The sequence below is a fragment of the Sesamum indicum genome, linkage group LG7, assembly GCF_026168435.1.
Source record: "Sesamum indicum cultivar Baizhima isolate 11 linkage group LG7, ASM2616843v1, whole genome shotgun sequence".
In the NCBI taxonomy this organism is placed as follows: domain Eukaryota; kingdom Viridiplantae; phylum Streptophyta; class Magnoliopsida; order Lamiales; family Pedaliaceae; genus Sesamum; species Sesamum indicum.
This window is the reverse complement of record NC_142663.1, coordinates 15,280,528-15,296,832: the sequence shown is the minus strand read 5'-3', so window position 1 is coordinate 15,296,832 and position 16,305 is coordinate 15,280,528. Positions and strand designations below refer to the sequence as shown.

Sequence of the window (16,305 nt, the reverse complement as noted above, 5' to 3'; positions counted from 1 at the left end):
TTTACACTAGTCGAATTGAATTTGAAAGTTCATCGTACAACATTTTGTATTCAAGTTTGATTTATTAAGTTTAAAAAGTTGAAAATGAAGTTTTATCGATCAAATTCAATCAAGTATTGAGTAGTTTGAATTAATTTTCAGCCCTATACGAGACACAAAACTACATAAATCCAGTCAATATTTTGTAAGATGTTTTCTTTTCTTACCTTTCCTGGAGGAACTATAAATCCAATAGACACCCCTTGACAACATGGATAGCTTCCAAGTCCACAGATGCTAAGGAAACAAGTAAAATTGGTGATTAGAATTCAGAAACATACAGTGAAACAAACAAAGCATTCTTTAGAACAAATTAACCAAGCTCATTTACATGCCTTTATCATTCAATGCACGAATCTACCCTTTAGAATATTCAGACCCCTGAACGCAACAAGGAAGGGAACTTACAGCAATCAACCATATACAGAACCACAAGTGAAGTGCATGGTTTAATTGGCTGATTGAAAGTTTCGTTCATTTAAATTAAAGGTCTCATTTTATTGAATGTTTTAAGATATAATCCTCTTTATTTTAATTAAGAGAAAAACACTAATATTTGCATTAGCAATATCTCAAAAACCATATATGTTATAATTACAAATTCAAGAGTAATTTACGACAGACTCTCTTAAAATTTATTAAAATTCTAATAATTCATGTTATTTAAATAATTACAAATTTCCTTTTAAAATTAACATTCGTCTAATAAATACATTTAGAATGAATTATCACAAGAGAACATTTTTTAAATAATTATTAATACTAAACTTATTTATAATTTTTCAAACCAGGAAAAAATAATTGTAACTATGATAAACTTTAGAAAAGACTAGAATAATTTACCCTAAATTCAACATGAATAATGTTAATATTTAATAATAATTGTATAAAATACTCTCTAAGATGTCAGGTATTTCAGACCACCTTTGAGAATTATAATGCTTAATTTAAGAAGAGTCATAGTAATATTTCCTAATATTTATCACAACAAAAATATAAACCCACAATGAGCAGAATAAATCACTTTCGGAGTCTAGAGGTGTAACATCTTTATAGATCTACAATGGTTTGGGGCAAGTGGGCAAGTATATAGAAGCTCCATAAAATACATTATACAAATATATATATAAATGCGCAAAAGCAACTACAATTATGCCACAGCAACAGCCTCGGTTGACACTGCCACAGCAGCAGCAGCAGCCTTCGGTGCAACGGAAGTGTTGGCATCTGGGGCGGGCGGTGGAGATGGTTTCAGGTGGGCAGGCGTATTGTGCTTGAGCTTTATGAGGATCTGCCTCATCCTAGTTAAATCAGTAGGTTTTCCAGGTTTCGGCCCTTGAACGACAGCTATTGAAGGCTTCTTCTCCTGCTCCTTCTTACTTTTCCTCTTCTCTATTGACGGAACTTCCTTAGGAATTAGCTCTGCTATTGATTTCCAGTAATCCTTGTCAGCTTCGGCATGGAATTTCTCTTGGCCAGCAACAAATACCTGACATGAGTATTGTTTAAACTCATTTGATATAACTTTCAATCATTCACCTTAGGAAAGAAAAGGGATTAGGCTCGTGTTCGTTCGGATATGAAGGAAAATCTACCACTCATAATGAAAATCAGTCATGCACAAACTTGTCCCTTTTGAATGTGTTCTCTCTTTCAAGTTGAACTATTTGTAGAAAGTAGAACTGAGAGTTCTGCGCTCAAATGGCCACAAAGATGAATAGTGAAGTACTGAAACTCAGATGTCTTCAAAGTTCAAAATGATTGTGAATGTTGCAGTGAGACTTCCCAAAAGTAGAACATGAAAAGAATTTGCCAAAAGCAGAAGCATAGGTGAGTCAATAAATGGGCCAGCAGAATGTAAAATAATGAGTACTTTCAACCAACCTGACTACCAAGCTTCAGGTTAATTGAAACAGATGCTAGAGAAGAAAAATGAACACACTTTAACATGCAAACTGTTCATCTAAAGAACATTCTCACCTTCTCTTTCTCCCTGTTGGTTACTTTGTTGGTTTCAACGGTGGCCAGCTGCTTTCTGTGAAATTCAACTTTGTACTCATCAGCTTCAATAATGATTTGGCTTAATAGTTCTTTCTCTCTCTTCTCTTTCTCCTCTAGTCGAATTGTGTTCTGTCTGTTTAAAATGAAACTCATATCAACTACGAATATCCGTAAACAGAAAAAAGTGTTCTTTAATATCATTGTCATTCATCTGCAGTACGCACTTGCATAAATAGCAAACAAACTCTCATCAGCAAATTAAATGGCAACTAAATCCCAGAAAAGAACAAGCACTAAAGCATAATAAGATGCCATGCACCATCGCCGAAAATACAATCAAATAAAAAGAAATAGTGGATGCAAAAGTACAAGGAATTCATGAAATCAATTAAACCACCCACCCCATCCACAACAACAACAACAACAAAAATGTAAAAACCAAAAACCAAAAAAATTGTATTATAATCAGGTTAACAGGATCCAATTATTTTATATCTAATACGGATGACCTCCTCAAATCCATCATAATTTGGTCAAAATGAGTCATACAACTAACTTAGATAAACTTTTCTAACTTTTGAGCAAGCATATTTAGTGCAAGAATACAAGATATCTCACTCCCCTAGCCCACATGATTCCAATTCCAGGAAAGCCACTTAGTAACGCCCTGACAATCCCCACTTCGTGAACCTTGCCCCTCACTGCCATTGCTGCTGCTGCTGTCACTGCCACTGCCACCGAATTAATCTTCATAGCCCTCCATCACTAACCCAGATCTCCCCTTTCTTCGCGTAGCTGTGTGACATTCAATAGTGCAGGAGGGCTTTTGATATTTTCACAACTAATTAACTTTTTACCACAGTTAATTTTCTTCTTAATCACTGCTGTGGAATTTAAGATCTAATCCAAATATCTTTTATTGTTGGCATCAAAATTTTCTTCTCAGATTCCCTGTTTTTTCTTTTTTTTTTTTTAAATTTCTTTTGTACTCCAATATTTGGCCTCCAAATCAATTATTTTCTCCAGTGAAGTGTTATTACCAGAAATTGACTAAAGTTTGGGCTTATTACAGCGATTAATTAATTGAGACAGGAACTTTTAGATTGTCCGGACTTGGTGACACTGATAATCTTTGACAAGGTTCGAGTAAAACCGAAGCCTTCTGGATATGTACGCATCATGTTGAAGTCGAATGAATTTAAGCAAAAACGGGGCAGTGTAGTGCATGCAAACAGTTTATCAACTGATAATTTAATTTTCACCTCTTTCGTAAATGGATGCAAATGAGTACTTGCTTCAATTTCCCACCCACTCGGACCCATTAATTTAGGGAAATTTCAGCAATTTACTACACATCCAAAAAACTTGCAAAACAAGTAGCGTCCTATGAACTTCAACTGGAAAACACGCATAACACTTTTACTTCATCAAACACATCAGCTTCTGACAGATCAAACATCAATTAACCTATACCGTAAGATTATTCCCAGAGAAGCAAAAGATAAAAAGCAATTAAAGACTTTACCTTCTCCATTCCCTGAGAGCGTAACCCTCCTCGGGCTCCATTTCCGTCGGCGGAGGAAGAATCGGACCATTATCATTAGTTACCGGGGAGTAATCCGCCGGATCGGAGGAAAACGCTCCAGTGGAGACGTAGACAGGCGGCGGAGAGTCGGCGGCAGTTGACTCAAAGTTGGAGAAGGAGTCAGGGGCAAGGTAAGCATCGTCAAAGGGGTGCGTAGACTCGGCGGCTGGCGAGTCACCGCCGTAGTTGTCGAATGAGTCTGCGAAAGAAGACGACATCGTTCTCTTGTAGCTTGTTGATCTTCTCGGAGTTTGTGATAGTGTAGGTGGAGGAAATGAAAAGAGTATTCTGCTCTTAGCCTCTTTGTCCAACTGAAATAAATAAAACTTATTGGGCTGGGCCTATGGTGTTGCTAATACCCATCTGGGCCTAATCAAACAAGCTATTAGCCTAACTAATCTCATTTCTCTCAAGAATTAGGAATGAATAATTAATCAAGTTCCTTGATAGTTGATTTTAGATCAACTGGAACAAACTCATTCAACTCTATTCATTAATAAAAGTTGAAATCCCACTAAATTAATCAAATAAATAATATAAAATTACTTGTTCAACCTAACCATAATTAATTAGTTCAACCTCCAATTTCTTAACAATCCAATCAAAATCAAAATTTGAGTGAAGGTTGACGATGATTCACTGAACTAACAATCAATACGCTTTTCTAGGAAGCACGATTTATGTATAAACAAACAAAAGTCAGAGTTTTGATTTAAGCAGAAGATTTATACTATTTCTTTCAGTTACGTATTCTGTCAATGGAGGGACTTAGAAGATGATAGGGACTGTTTGTCCATCCACATTCCCTCATCCGCAAGCTGCACAATTGTCAACAAGCACAACTTAAAAAAAGCTGGCAACTTTGATGCATTTGTTCACATTGGACTCTCCGGGGGTCTGCTTTTGATTCGTTTCTTACATCAGATAAGCACATCTCTTTTGTTTGAGCTCATGATGCTTCTGTGCTTATTCATTTAGAGGTCTATGTATAAGCTGATAAGAAAGCAGTTTTTCTTCTTCTTAAGCTGATGACTGTTTAAAGAGAGTTAATTTGCTAACCAAACATGACCTCAACTGAATGCAACTTTTTCTGTTTCTACTTCATTTTCTTGCTCTTTCTCCACTGCTCATCATCCCTCACTTCTCATGCCCTCGACAGTGAAACGGACCGCCTTTCACTGCTTTCTTTCAAAGATGAAATAACTGATGATCCGCTCAATGTGATGAGTTCTTGGAATGATTCAGTGCGTTTCTGCGAATGGCCAGGCGTTACGTGCAGCTCAAGACGAGCCCGAGTCACAACTTTATCATTACCTTTCCAAAAACTAGGAGGGACCTTGTCTCCAGCCATAGCAAATCTGACCTTCCTCAGAGTCATCGATCTTCGTGGAAACGTTTTCAGAGGGCCAATCCCGGCAGAAATTGGACGTTTGTTTCGCCTCCGGTCCCTTTTGCTGATGGAGAACAGCTTTGGAGGTGAAATCCCAGGAAACCTCAGCCAATGTACTCAACTTGAAGTCATCAACTTGAACTTTAACAGCCTCGTTGGGAAGATTCCCACTGAGCTCAGCAGGTTGCCTAATCTTGTTGCTCTTCACATCTCTGCTAACCAGCTAACAGGTGGAATCCCTCCTGTTTTAGGCAACATTTCTACACTTCTCAATCTCTCCATAGCTCAGAACTCTCTTGGCGGTACGATCCCAGACAATCTTGGTCAGCTCGTAAACCTGCAGTTCTTGCAAGTAGGAAGCAACAATCTTTCTGGGACGGTTCCTCTGTCGGTTTTCAACCTGTCAAGAATCTCCATATTCGGTGTGGCGTTTAACCGCCTGGTTGGGAGTTTGCCATCAAGCATCGGGACAAGTTTCCCGAATTTGAAGCAGCTCCTTATTGGAGTTAATGGTTTTTCAGGAAATATCCCCTCTTCGTTGTCCAATATCTCTAGCCTGCAAATCATTGATCTCCCGGATAATCAGTTTTTCGGGAGAGTACCGTCTGACTTTGGCAGGATTGGGGACCTGCAACGACTAAACGTTGGCCGGAATCTGCTTGGCAGAGGAGATTCTGATCCATTGGATTTCATTAACTCTTTGATCAACTGCAGCAAGTTTGAGATGCTGGGGATAGATAATAACCACTTTTCCGGTCCATTGCCTGATAAAATAGTGAATCTGTCGATCAATGTGAACCGACTGCTTCTTGGAGGGAACCAGTTATCGGGCCGAATCCCTGCAGGAATAACAAAATTCATCAACCTGATTACTTTAAATGTCAGCTGGAACAGCTTTGACGGTCCCATTTTACCTGATATAGGGAAACTATTCAATCTGGGACAACTATACATGAATGGAAACAGATTTTCCGGCAGGATCCCATCCACCATTGGGAATTTGACTAAGTTGTTCGAACTCCGTTTGGATGGAAACACCTTGGAGATGAGCATTCCGTCTAGCCTGGGAAACTGTCAGCAACTGCAGCTTCTGAACCTGTCTGATAACAACCTCAGTGGTCCTGTACCCATACAAATTTTTACTCTTTCCTCCTTAACCATTATGTGCAATCTTGCCCGGAACTTTCTGTCTGGAACATTACCACTAGATGTTGGCAACTTTGTCAACCTCAAAGAACTTGATTTGTCCGAGAACGAGCTTTCAGGCAGCATTCCAGATAGCCTAGGCCAGTGTTTGAGCCTGGAGCACCTCTACTTGCAACGTAACTCATTAAATGGATCAATTCCTTCGAGTTTGAGTTCCTTAAAAGGCCTTCAAGATCTTGATCTATCAAGAAATAACTTGACAGGAAGTATACCTCAGTTTCTGCAAGATTTTCTTTTCCTTCAATACTTAAATCTTTCGTACAACCAGTTTCAAGGCCAAGTACCAAAGAATGGAGCATTTGCTAACAGAAGTGCTGTTTCACTAGTCGGAAATGGTGACCTGTGTGGCGGTAGCATTGAACTTGAACTACCTCCATGTTCTGTTGCTATCGAACCAGTGGGACGTAACAAGTCTTATCTCAAAGTAGTGATTGCAGCAGTTAGTGGAGTATTCGGTTCAGCTGTTCTGTTATACATTGCTATTTCTTGCATACTAAAACGACCAAGAGCAAGAAGTTCGTCAACTATCCCTTCATCAGATTGGAACTCAAACTTTTCCTACAGAGAACTAGAAAAGGCAACAAGTGGATTTTCCTCGGATAACTTGGTGGGCACGGGCAGTTTTGCTTTGGTATACAAAGGTTTACTGTCCGAAGACAGAAGACCTATTGCTGTTAAGGTACTTAGGATTCAAGAAAAGGGCATTTCCAAGATTTACATGGCGGAATGTGAAGCACTGAGCAACATCAGGCACAGAAATCTTGTGAAAGTTTTAGGCTGCTGCTCTGATGTGGACTCTGCAGGCGGAGATTTCAAGGCCATCATCCTCGATTTCATGCCTAAACAGTCGTTAGAGCAATGGTTGCATCCGGAGGAGAGAAACGCCAATGTTGTCAATGATCTCAACATATTTCAAAGGCTAAGCATTGCCATAGATGTGGCGTCTGCATTGGAGTATCTGCATTACTACTGTCGTGTCCCAATTTCTCATTGTGATCTGAAACCGAGTAATGTTTTGCTTGATGACGATCTGTGTGCGCATTTAAGCGATTTCGGGCTGGCGAAGTTCCTTAGAAAGCGTGTGGATGTATGCGGACAAGCTCAAAGCAGTTCAGTTGGAATACGAGGATCAGTTGGTTATGTTGCTCCAGGTATGATATCTGTCTGTATTGTTTTCTTGTTTTGATTCCTTTCCTTGCCACCTTTCGTTAGCAATAATTAACGGTAAGAGACACACACAGTCTACATAAACCGTTATATAAAAATCTTATCACTAATAAGTTTTTGAAAATTATATTTTGGTAAAACCAGAACTACCATCACTTACTAATATATTGTAGGATAATCTTTTAAAACAGTGGGTTTTTTTTTTTAATAATATAACTAAACCTCAAGGGTTGTAAAATAATTAGAGCAAGAAGAAAGTAGTTCATTGACCACACAGTGTAAACACAAGAATATTGTCTTAAAATAATAATGATATAATTATGGGCAAGTGTATGACCCTTTCACAGGTCTACAATTCAGAAGTCAATTTTTGTTTCCCAATGGCCACAATTTGTATGTAAAGAAAGATCATATCAATAATCTAATTAGGTTGAACATTAATAATGAAATGATAAATATTGAAGAAGTGTGATTGTAATGATCTGTTTTGAATTACTTGCAGAGTATGGAATGGGCGGGCGAGTATCCATATCTGGAGATGTTTACAGCTACGGTATATTGCTTCTGGAGATGTTTACAGGAAAAAGGCCGACAGATGAATTATTTAGAGACGGATTAAGCCTCCACGAGCATGCAAAAACTGCGTTGTTATTAAACCAAGTGACAAATATCGTGAATCCGGCTCTACTACTTTTGAAGGCAGATGAAGCGACGGATGCGAATGGAATGACTATAGAACAAGATAAGGTAAAGCCCTGTTTGGCATCAATCATTAGAATTGGAGTAGCCTGCTCTCAAGCTCTGCCACAAGACAGAATTAACATAAAAGAAGCCAACTCCAACCTGCACATAATTAGGAATACATTTTTTTAGTTTCTTTAAGGGATTCTGGGAAAATTCTAATATACATTGGGCTCGGTCGAACCTGAACTAATTATATAATAAATGTAGTACATTCTGCCGTGTTACTGATGTACAATTTAAAAAAAATGACCAATTACATAACAAATATATTACACTTGATTTGTGATTAATTTGGTTCATCATATTTAATTTGAGTAAGAATTTTTCAAAACTTTGAATTTTAGTGTGTTCGTAGGAATTTTGATAAAGTAATTTATCTATTATGAGACCTTGTTTGTTTTGCAAAATAAACACAAAGTACTTTGTCAATTTGATTAGCAAATAGTATTGAATAAAATCTAGAACTTTTGTTTGGAGTTAACTATCATTATTATTTATGGTTCAAGTACGATATGAAGTCGATCCTATATAATGATCCAAAACCATATATATCATTATTATTTATGGTTCAAGTACGATATGAAATCGATCATATTTATTGATCTGAAACCATATATATATATATTATAGAATAGTTTAAAATGTTTCATCATAAGATCATGTTATCGAGATTTCATACATGACCTCCTCGTTAAAGAGATGCTTGTTTTATCACACTATTGAGATTTAATTAAGTCTTAATTAATGAAATCTTTTAAAATGAATTACAAACTTTCTTGAGATTTGATATAAATATTTCATCATTGTTCAAAAAATTATAAATTTATAATTTAATGTGATGATGGTCAGTAATTTGTGATTACAATTCGCGAGGTTCAGATTACTTCTATTAAATAATGTGAAAACACATACAAAATAATTTAATTAATATTATAGTTAGGCATAAGATAATTAATATAATATTGTGTCAAAGTCAGAATCTCAGAGCATTAATAGAGAAAATAAAAAAGAAGTATGAGCCCTTTTGACTACACTGCTAAGTGGGTTCAGACACAACCCCCCCAATCAAACAAGAAACTCCAAATTAGCTCTACCTAACTAATTTTTACACTTTAACCCCTTCAACTATATTAAATATCTTATTTACCCCCCTTGTAATTTCCACGGAATTTGAATTGAGCCGGTTTTTGGGTCAAGGTTTATGCGCAGAATATTTATTTTTTTACCTACCAAGTCCGAAGGATTAAACTTATAAAGGACTTGAAGATAAAATAGAAAGATGGTACTCAATTTGTTCTTCGGGTAAAAGCTGAAACCTCTCGTCATCAACATTGGAGTATAATCTGAAGATCCAATCGGTGAAGATCGGGCCATGGCAGAGGCGAAGAAGATGAGAAGCGAAGCGAGTACCAGTGGCAGCGGCGGAAATGGTGGCAGAGGCGAGAGCGTGGTGATGGATGTCGGCCGCCGGAAGAGCACCTGTGGTTATTGTAAATCTGGGGCGCGGACCAGTATTTCTCATGGTTAGTGTCTCTATTTCACATAGCTCCAAAAATTGTACTGAACGATGGATATGTTGGGTTGTAAGTCGACTGACTATCACTTCAGCGATTATGAATGTATTCTTAATGAGTGTTAAACTTGAATTGCTTGATTAAATGTTGAGGTTCTCTGTTTTTATGTGGTTCCTTTTTTTTTTTTTTTTGTTCTTTTTGTTTCTACAGTAGCATGATGTGAAGAGAAATATGTTTTTTTGAATAAGTTCATGTCTCGAAGAAAATTGTTGGAATTTTGATAAATGGCCGAGAAAGCTGCATTGACACTGGAATATTAAATTGTGAGCTCGATCATTTAAATTACTATAATTCTGAAAAGTCACTTTGGAGGTGTCTTTTTTATATGTGCATAAGCAAAATGGTGCTACTTAGGGAGATGGTAATAACTTCTGTTGCAGTGTGGAGTTTGATGCATTACATAATGTCTTTCGAGCCAACAGCACACTTAACTCGTTTGTAACTATTTTCCGTCTCCACAAAACCTTTATCTGTTTTGTTATGTATAGTCACAACATCTTCATTATTACTTCATTTCAAGATATCATGGTACCTTATATCCTAGTTTTAGTATCATTTCCTGCAGTGAGGAATTCTTAATCACACATGCTTGAAGCACAATACCTCAATCTGAAACTGAATTTGTTATGACTCTTTCTACAAGCTTTTACATTCATGAGATTATATAATGTTTTTTAAGTGATTTGGATGAAGGATGTGCTTAGTATATTATTATGACCATGCTAAACATCATTTACTCCATATGTGCATACCCATACAAATATCCACATTTACTTGTATGATGTTTTCAAATTTCACACATTTATCCATAACTGGTGCATATTTAGCATGCCTTGTGTACCAACAGTTAAACTTTGGTGAACTCACTCTCAGGGTACTCCTAGCTATACTCATTAGTCATTCCTCATTATGCTTCTATTTCTTAAATTGCCTTTATTATGCATTATTCTTCCAAATATTCTTTGAACAGAAATATGTATATAGTATATACATCCTGATGTCCCATCCGTTTCTTTTTTAGGGCTTTGGGCACATAGTCTGACGGTTGATCACTATCAAGGTAAGAACTCTAGCTTTCTTTCTTCCATATATTTTAGTGAGAATTAAGAAACTTTTTTCAATAACAATCATCTATTTTTAGTTCATGCTTTGTTATTGTGATGCTCAGATGGTTAATAGTGAATAGAAGTGCTGTCCATTTATATTTCAGTGTCTTTCTCTTTGCCAATTGCGATGCTTCATTTTCATTGACATATGTGGTGTTCTTGAGTTTTGTTCATTTAGCCTTGAACCAAACCAGTTGCAGAGAAAATTCGGTTGTAATCATTTCTGAAATCAGCTTCTTTCAGGACAACACTTTAGATTGCCTATAACTTTTACTTTTTAAAAAGATTTTAACAGCGGATCTGAAATGCGTGCTTTTTATTTGTCTTGGAAACCCGGATATTACTCGATTGATTTTTTTTGCTTTATTTGATTTTGCCAATTCATTTTGACTAGATCAGGATGATCCTTCTCAGAGTTTTCTTCTCTGTAGCTCTCCTTGACAGAGGCTGGAGAAGATCTGGCTGTTTCTTGTACAAACCTGACATGGAGAAAACATGCTGCCCGTCGTACACTATTCGTCTGAAAGCTAGTGATTTTGTTCCTTCTAAAGAACAAATTCGAGTATCAAAACGGATGCAGAGGTATATTCCCATACCCATCATGTTGTCTGGAGTTGCCACATACTTGTGAACAACTCCATTGGACATGAATTATATTGCAGGCCACAATGCACATGAAGTTTTCTAGTCTTGTGTGGTGGATGTTTGAGATTTCTATAATAGTGTGCACGCCAGCATGTTTATTGATGCATAAGCTAAATAAGTGGGTTGCTGATTGATCTTCTGAACTATTAATATGCTGCAAACTGCATTTGCTCAAATTTTATAATTATATGTATTTCAGTCTCACTCATGAAATGACTATGCAACAGTACTTGTAAAATGCTTATCATTTTTACTTTTTCCTTTCTTATGGGAAAGTGCGTATCAAACTAATGTTGCCATCAGTTTGGTGCCTAATAGAACCGAATTCCTAGACATGCATGTTTCCCCTAAGATCTGCACTCCCCCCCCCCCCCCCCCCCATTTTTTCTCAAGTCCAAGGTTCTTTATGTTTATTTTTGTAGGAACTATAGTGGCTTGCCTGCCAATTGTTTGCTGCTTTTACAATATGAAGATTCCTTGTTCTGAAAAGTTTCCAGATAAGTGTAAGTACTAACTGCAGAATCGACCTTTTGTAGGTTTCTGGATGGCACATTAGATGTAAAAAAGACAGACAAGTCAACTGATGAGCTAAATACTTCTGGGGGATCGTGCAGCACTGCAAATAATGAGGATACAAGTTTTGCTGCAATGGAGTCCTCGGTAGTTGATTGTGAAGGTAAGAACAAGGCGGACCAGCTTATGCATTTCTTGTCTGACGAAATTGATAATACAGTACAATTACGCATAAAAAGTTGGGAGTTTTCCTGTGACCAGTTGCCTAAGGCTTCCGTCAAAAAAGTTGCACCAGCTAAAAGAAAGTTGCAAGCAGAAAATTCAGAAGAACTCATATTCTCCTGCAATATCGCATTCCAGATTGCAGCTACTGTAAAACGATTAATGAAGGATGCCAAGCCTACAAAATCATCTGAACATGATGTGGGAGGAAAGGGAGACTCTGATGATCTTTCTCCCAAGATGATTGCTGAAATTTTGGCAGGCCATTTGAAGCAGCCGACTGAATCCTGTGGTTTATCAGTCAGAGCTTGCAATGGGCACATAAATTTCTATTCTGCCACGCAGCAAATGGATTTAGTTGAAGTTGGCCGAGGTACGATCTTAGAGTCATCTCCCACAGCAAACTGTGCTAATGACAAGCATTCAAAGAAAAGCTGCAGAGGACCTCAAGGCCAACATCGGAGGTTTGAGATTCGGTTGAAAAGGTCTAGCTTTGATTATGAAGAATACTCCTTATATAGGAAATATCAGCTGATAGTGCATAATGACACACCTGATCATGTCACTGAAAGCTCATATAAGAGATTTTTGGTTGACACTCCTTTAGTACATATTGAACCAAATGATGATAATGCAGTTCCTCCATGTGGATTTGGTTCTTTCCATCAGCAGTATTTGGTAGATGGGAAGCTTATTGCAGTTGGTGTAATTGATATACTGCCTAAGTGTTTATCAAGCAAATATTTATTCTGGGACCCTGACCTGGCCTTTTTGTCACTTGGCAAGTATTCAGCTCTGGAAGAAATTAGATGGGTTAGTGAGAACCAAGTGCATTGCCCAAGTCTCCAGTACTATTATCTTGGCTATTACATTCACTCCTGCATCAAGATGAGATACAAAGCTGCATATCGACCATCTGAGCTCCTTTGTCCTCTTCGTTACCAGTAAGTTTTACCTAAGTTTGTGTAAGATGAATGTAGAGAATAAATGGTGTTTCTGAAATTTTATGGTGGTAGCTTGGATTTGCTGTTATCATCTTTCAAAGATTTAGCCATAAATTAACATTAGAAAAAAGGATCTGAATTGATCTCTGTATAAAGTGGGTACTTGGTTTTTCTGATTTTAACTTAAAAGTTTAATGAACTTTTACTTGTTCCTAATATGGTAATGATCGAGTTAGCTACCATGTCTATGAATTGGCTCATAACTGAAATAAAAGCATCAGGAGAGAGTTTGTATAGAAGGTTGTGCCTAGGTAGTTAAATGTTTATCCATAAGTACATTGCTGCTGAAGTGTCATAGTGAGTAAACAGTAATTAACAAGGGCCACCAAAAAAGTTCACATTCACCAGAATCCTCCAACAGAGATCAACTTCTAAAGGTGTGGAGACCCTTCTGAACTGTCTCACTATAAACTAATCTGCTTTATTTTTCCTCACTGAACTCTAATAAGAGCACGAAACTCGTTTTGATGAAGTAATCTAAAGAACATGACACGGTTGAGATGGAGTGGCTAGATAGTTCTGCATGGACATAAGATGGAGATTCATGCTCCTGTTGGCTTGAGGCTTTGTCTGAATTCTATTGAGCGCTTATGTTGGCGCTGAGGATTGCTGGTTTAAACTCTTTATCTATAAGTTAGTGAAAATTACCCATTTACGAGTTTAATAAAGTGGTTCTACATGACAGCCACCTGGCCCTCCATGTTGCTGTTACTTCAGTTATGTTTCTAACTCACACTGTTTTACATAGGTGGGTTCGATATGATATTGCAAAGCCACTTCTAGACAGAAGAAAGTACGTGGTTTTATCTGATTACGCCACTTTACAAAATGGAGTGTTCTTGCCACAAGATGTTCTTGTCAATATGGAAGAACAACAGAATGACTTTGCTCAGGATGCCTCAAATGATGTTTCCATAAACGAGGATGAGATGGCTGAAGTTGACTCAGATTTATCTGACGATGAATCAGACTCAGAAGCTGGTGCTGCAACCAGTTTGGCATTGGAAGATGTTGATCTTAGTAATGTTTTGTTTGGAGTCAGAGGAGCTCGTCTGAGATACAAGGTAAGTTATATGATATTGAACTTGTTTTCATTATATTAGGTTAGCGACAATTGAATATCCTATAAGTTGGTGTAATTACAAACTATGGCTCCTTGCATTCTGAAATTATAAAAAAACTTTCCATTCAAGTTTACAGTGTTTATATACCTCCTTTTTCCATTAGGGTTTTGGATGAAACCTAATGATATCATCCGAAAACTTAATTGTTCAATTTAACTTGGTAACTTGTTAAAGTTGTAGGGTTGTCTTCTGTGGTTGGGAATTTATAAAAGAGTGAATTTTAAGTAACATTGTTTATGTTACATGCATTTTACTGATTGCTTGTGTTATGCACACGTGCAAGTTGGATACAACCTCATGTATTGTTTTTCTCATCCTTGTTTGTTGCCATATTTATGTGGAAAACAGCAAATTAGTTCATTTTAACTAACTCAGATAGTGAGATAGATAAGTAGACATAGAATATCAACACAATCTTCATTTGAAGTTTCCAAAGAACATAACCTCAGTTCATGGGTAATTTTCAAAAAACAACACTAGATTTGAGCATAAGTAGATGGTAGACCTTACGATTGTCTCCTTTTAGAATTATGCACAGAACAAGCATGTAAGCATTCTAAACTTGAAGGAAACAGAGTGTAAATGTTGTACACTTAGATAGCTGTTCTGGTATTTTCGAATGGAAAGGGGTATAGTCACTAATTAGCTTAAGTCTCAATAGAAGTCCTTGTAATCAATCAATTATTTATTATTCTTTTATTTTTGGAGAAAGGAATACAAGTTGTGATTACACTAACCCCCATTAGATGTTGACGTAACTACCCCTTTCTATTATCATGTTATACAATTGATGCGGAGATGGAGATGGACTGAATGATTCTTTTCATAGAGATGGGTCTTCCAAAGATTTTAGGAAATCTTTTTTAGCGAACGTTTTGCATAAGATTTACAGCTATGATAAATTTCTTACCTATTTTTGTAGGATCTACGGCATGCATTTGATCCCAGCCAGAGGAAGTTCATGGAAAAGCAATTACAAAGATATGTTAGAGTTGTGGGTACAGAGCTTTCCAAGCAAATGGTTTACTCCCTAGGATGATTACTCAAAAAATGTCTATCGTTCATCAAATCTCTGTTCACATCAGGTTCGCCCCCTCAGATGTTGTGTAATAAATTCGCGTTGTGCAGCCATTTGATACACTTCATCAGTTTTATTTACTGAATGTGCTGATCACTCAGCTATACATGTTCTTCACCTGTTTATGGAAAAGAATATAATACCAATCCCAGTTCATGAAATTTTAAAATGGGAAACAGTGTTCCCGTAATTAATGGTTGTGTATATTGCAGATGAGATGAACTCCACACTGCGGTTTTTAACTTTGTTTCATTTTGGTGTAATAACTCTGTTTACTTTTCCTTGTTTAAAATCCTCTATAGTATGTGACTAGTTGCCAATGACTCTGATACTAGTGTGCTCTTTTTGGTGCCAGTGGCTTTCTTCATTTTCAGAAAGGGAAATTGAAGAGGCTAGAAATTGTTATGCTTCATTTCACATATTTATACGCCAATCTCTCTGTGCATGTCTTGGTTTTGTATTTTTAATTTTGTATAAATTTTCACGTGAATGAATATGATTAAATTAGTTAATGAAATTGTGCTTTATATTGAACTGTGGTGTTAAATTAATATATTTTCAATGAGAATACTGTAAACAAACATGTTTTTAATTTTATTAATGTTTCAACAGGGAATAAAATAAAAAACAAACAAGCGCTTTAAACATTTCAATTAATTATAGAATGGGTTTAGAATCAATGTAGATATTAAATAAAAAGGTTCAATTGTTTTTAAAACTAATCTCATATACAAGGTCGTAAAGAAATTTTTCAAACTTGTATAAACTTGGTTGTTTTCTGTTTTTGTCTATGCAATCATTTTCTTTTATACTTTTGATTGTGTGTAATTGCTGTGTCACAAATTATTTGAAATATTATATTCCATTATTGTTGATGATATCACTGGGAACTGCTCAAAATCTAATT

At 36.6% G+C, this 16,305-nt stretch overlaps 3 protein-coding genes across 6 annotated transcripts; 2 read left to right on the top strand and 1 right to left on the bottom strand.

Annotated features, from left to right (window-relative positions):
- Nucleotides 1–1,046: 1,046 nt before the first annotated feature.
- On the bottom strand, nucleotides 1,047–3,924 carry CLC2 (Clathrin light chain protein). The gene is made up of 3 exons (XM_088882514.1): nucleotides 3,566–3,924; nucleotides 2,020–2,173; nucleotides 1,047–1,528 (listed from the first exon to the last, which is right to left on the bottom strand). The coding sequence occupies exons 1-3, from the start codon at nucleotides 3,841–3,843 to the stop codon at nucleotides 1,190–1,192; spliced, it is 771 nt and encodes a 256-aa protein (XP_088738640.1). The 5' UTR covers nucleotides 3,844–3,924; the 3' UTR covers nucleotides 1,047–1,189.
- A 471-nt stretch (nucleotides 3,925–4,395) lies between these two features.
- On the top strand, nucleotides 4,396–9,467 carry LOC105167208 (uncharacterized). Of its 2 annotated transcripts, XM_088882752.1 has the most exons (3): nucleotides 4,396–7,372; nucleotides 7,891–8,135; nucleotides 9,330–9,467. In XM_088882752.1, exons 1-3 carry the CDS (start codon nucleotides 4,690–4,692, stop codon nucleotides 9,405–9,407), a joined length of 3,006 nt encoding a protein of 1,001 aa, XP_088738878.1. In that variant the 5' UTR covers nucleotides 4,396–4,689; the 3' UTR covers nucleotides 9,408–9,467. The 2 variants fall into 2 exon arrangements, with proteins under 2 accessions (XP_088738878.1, XP_011085133.1); XM_011086831.3 differs by lacking the exon at nucleotides 9,330–9,467 and having other exon boundaries at nucleotides 7,891–8,491.
- On the top strand, nucleotides 9,383–15,729 carry ATE1 (arginine-tRNA protein transferase 1). 3 transcript variants are annotated; one of them, XM_011086618.3, is made up of 6 exons: nucleotides 9,383–9,655; nucleotides 10,728–10,766; nucleotides 11,244–11,394; nucleotides 11,994–13,136; nucleotides 13,945–14,260; nucleotides 15,243–15,729. In XM_011086618.3, the coding sequence occupies exons 1-6, from the start codon at nucleotides 9,505–9,507 to the stop codon at nucleotides 15,357–15,359; spliced, it is 1,917 nt and encodes a 638-aa protein (XP_011084920.1). In that variant the 5' UTR covers nucleotides 9,383–9,504; the 3' UTR covers nucleotides 15,360–15,729. The 3 variants fall into 3 exon arrangements, with proteins under 3 accessions (XP_011084920.1, XP_020551090.1, XP_020551089.1); XM_020695431.2 differs by having other exon boundaries at nucleotides 9,553–9,655; nucleotides 11,207–11,394; XM_020695430.2 differs by having other exon boundaries at nucleotides 9,555–9,655; nucleotides 11,212–11,394.
- Nucleotides 15,730–16,305: the final 576 nt, after the last annotated feature.